The following is a 3,030-nucleotide window of genomic DNA, read 5'->3' as shown; positions in this document are numbered from 1 at the left end:
GCCCCATTCCCGCGCCTCTAACTCGATCTTCCTTCTGCTCACGCACAGTCTGTCTGACCGCGAACTACTTATTTATTAATGGGCTGATTTTCTGGAAACCGGTACCAAAATTTGTCTAATTTTTCGGGGATAGTGTCGATGAAGAATAAATTAATATAAAAAAATAAAAATAAAAAAAGGGCTTTCATACAAAATTGTCTAAAAAAAGTTCCTTTTTAAAAAAAAATTGTTTGGGAGTAAATATTATTATTCGAGGAAAAAAAATTGTCTACTGTCTAATAAATTAGCTTATAGAGGGTTTTGGGAAGAGGTCGAAGTGAGGGTCGAAAAAAGTCTGCTGAGGAAGAATGTTTATTAGCATTTGTTGCGTTTAAAATTTGATGATCAATTTAATTTGTGATATTATTATTCTACTCTCACAGTTTTCAAATTAGTACAACTAAATTTGGTATACTATCTCATGATACTCTAACTTGGACCGTAGAGGGTATTGAGAAGGGGTCGAAGCGAAGGAAAAAGGTCTGCTGGGAAAGAATGTTTATTAGCACCAGTTGCGTTTAGAATTTGATGATCAATTTAATTTGTTATATTATTTTACTCTCACAGTTTTCAAATTAGAACAACTGTTATATTATCTCATGATACTCTAACTTAGACCGTAGAGATTTTTGGGAAGGAGTCTGAGCTCGGGGACAAAGGGCTCCCTTATAAAATTGTCTAAAAAAAGTCCCTTTTTGAAAAAAATGTTTTTAAGGTAAATATTTCCATTCGGGAAAAAAAGGAAGTTTTTGAGCCTGTGCGAAACGCGAACGAAAAAACTAGTATTTAATAAAAATTAATGTCAATTAAAAAAAATTAAGTATCTTATGCAAAATTAGATAAAAAACTTAAAACAACATAAGCAATACGCTAGAGGGAGAAGTGAACCGTAGAGTAGAAGGAAATGAACGAAGAGGAAGAAAGTGGGATAGAGGTAAAGAAAGCGATAGATAAAGTGAAGGAAAAGGATAGAGGTAGAAGAGGGAATACGGGGAGCACGGGTAGCAATTTTAAAAGAGTTATGGAAAAAAAAGAGAAAGAATTTAGATAAGAGTGGGGGGGGGGAAGAAGGATGATATTATTTGTAAGAGAAGTAACAAGACGGCAAGATCCCCTAAAAAAGATTCGGAGACAGGTGTGAAGGAGTTGAGGGAGATAATTGGAGAAATGAGAGAGGACTTCAGGGCCATGAGGAAAGAGCTAAGGGAGGGCTTCAAGGAGCAGGGTAGGAGGATGAGAGAAGAGATAGAGGAACTAAGAAGAGAGTTAGGGGATCAGGAGAAGAGATGGAGAGAGGAGAGGGAAGAGATGAAAAAGCAGAAGGAGAAAGTAGAAGAAAGGTTAAAAAGATTGGAGGAGAAAATAGAAGAGAGAAAAGAGGAGAAAAAGGAGGAGGTAAGAAACGGAAGAGAAAAGGTGAAGGAGAGAATGAAAGAGCTGGAGAGAAGGCTGGAAAGGAAAGAGAAAGAGGAGAGAAGAAGAAATATAGTGATAAGGGGGCTGGAAGTAAGAAAAAGAGGGAGGAGGGAGGAGGCAGAAAAGTTATTGAAAGAAATAGGAGCTAAGATAAAGGCAATAGAGGTGAAGAGAATAGGAGGAGATGCAGAAAAAGGAAGGGAAATGGTGCTGATAAAACTGGAGAACGAAAAACAAAAGTGGGAGGTGATGGAGAAAAAGAAGAGTCTGAGGGGTAGAAAGAAGAGAATCATGGAGGATTTGACATGGGAGGAAAGAAGGGTGAATTGGAAATTGCAAGAGATAGCGAGAAGGGAGCAAAGAGAGGGAAAGGGGGCGTGGATTAAAGCAGGGAGAATAGGATGAAAAGGGATATATAACAAAGGAGAGCGGGGGAGAGAGGGAGGAAGGGAGAAGTGACGTTGAAGAGAGAGAAGTAAGGATGGAGGAGGGGGAATAAGAAGGAACAAGGATATAGGGGAGGAGATGGAGAGTAGCAATACGGAAGTCAGAGGAGACGAGGAGGGGGGGAGAAGGAAGAATTGGAGGATAGTGTTCTGGAATGTAGCAGGGTTGGAAAATAAAGATAGGGAGTTTTGGAAAGGGCTGAAAAAAGAAGATGTGATAGTCCTAACAGAGACATGGATAGGAGAAAAGGGCTAGGAAAGAATAAAGGGAAGATTACCAAGAGGGTACGAATGAGGAGTGCAATGGGCGAAGAGGACGAACAAAAAAGGGAGAGCGATAATGGGAATAAGAAAAGGGTTAAAAGAGAAGGGAACGGAAATTGAAATTGATAGGGAGGGGTTGGTACCGGGTAAGGTTAGGATAGGGGGTGAGAACTGGAGTATTATAGGGGTTTATACAAAGAAGGAGGGAATAGAGGAGACCCTGCGGAGTTGGGATACATAATGGAAAGAAAAATGGAAGAAAAGTTTACGATAATTGAAGGAGATTTTAATGCGAGGACTAGACAGGAAGGTGGGAGTATAGAGGAAGAGGAGGGGGGAAGGCAGAAGGAGGGGAGAAGAAAATCGAAGGATAAGAAAATGGATAGAGAGGGGAAGTTGATAGTAAATTGCTTGGAGGAGAGAGGATGGGAAATATTCAATGGGAATGTAAGAGGAGACAAGGAGGGGGAATTTACTTTCACGAGAGGAAGAGGAGATACGGTGATTGACTATGTTATAGGGGAGGGAGAAGTAAGAGAGAAGATCGAGAGCATGACGGTGAGGGATAGAGTGGACTCAGACCACCATTCCTTGGAAATGGTTTTAAGAAGGGGGAACGAGGAGAAAAAGAGGAAGAGGGTGAAAAAAAAGCAACAGGGAAGTGTGGAATGAGAAAGGAGTAAAGGTGTTCATAGAAAAAATTGGGAAAGTAGAGGAAAAAGAGAAGTTAAATAAGGAATGAAAAGAAATGGAAACAAGAATAGTAAAGGCAATAAAAAGAAGTGTAAAAGGAGCTGAAGGGAAGTAGGAAGGAGAAGGTGGGTGGTGGGATTGCAGAGAAGCAAAGAAAGAGGCGAGAAGAAAA

At 40.0% G+C, this 3,030-nt stretch overlaps 1 protein-coding gene across 1 annotated transcript; it reads left to right on the top strand.

Moving 5' to 3' along the window:
• Positions 1–1,206: 1,206 nt before the first annotated feature.
• On the top strand, positions 1,207–1,860 carry LOC112456037 (vicilin-like seed storage protein At2g18540). The gene has a single exon (XM_025018311.1). The coding sequence runs from the start codon at positions 1,207–1,209 to the stop codon at positions 1,858–1,860; it is 654 nt and encodes a 217-aa protein (XP_024874079.1).
• Positions 1,861–3,030: the final 1,170 nt, after the last annotated feature.

The sequence above is a fragment of the Temnothorax curvispinosus genome, unplaced genomic scaffold, assembly GCF_003070985.1.
Source record: "Temnothorax curvispinosus isolate PA1 unplaced genomic scaffold, ASM307098v1 QBEX01006616.1, whole genome shotgun sequence".
NCBI classification, from domain to species: Eukaryota; Metazoa; Arthropoda; class Insecta; order Hymenoptera; family Formicidae; genus Temnothorax; species Temnothorax curvispinosus.
This window is presented reverse-complemented; position numbering and strand designations above follow the sequence as displayed.

What these genes read in the sequence shown, in the direction of transcription:
- LOC112456037 (XM_025018311.1), top strand. Translation starts at nt 1,207, where the DNA reads ATGAGAGAGGACTTCAGGGCCATGAGGAAAGAGCTAAGGGAGGGCTTC.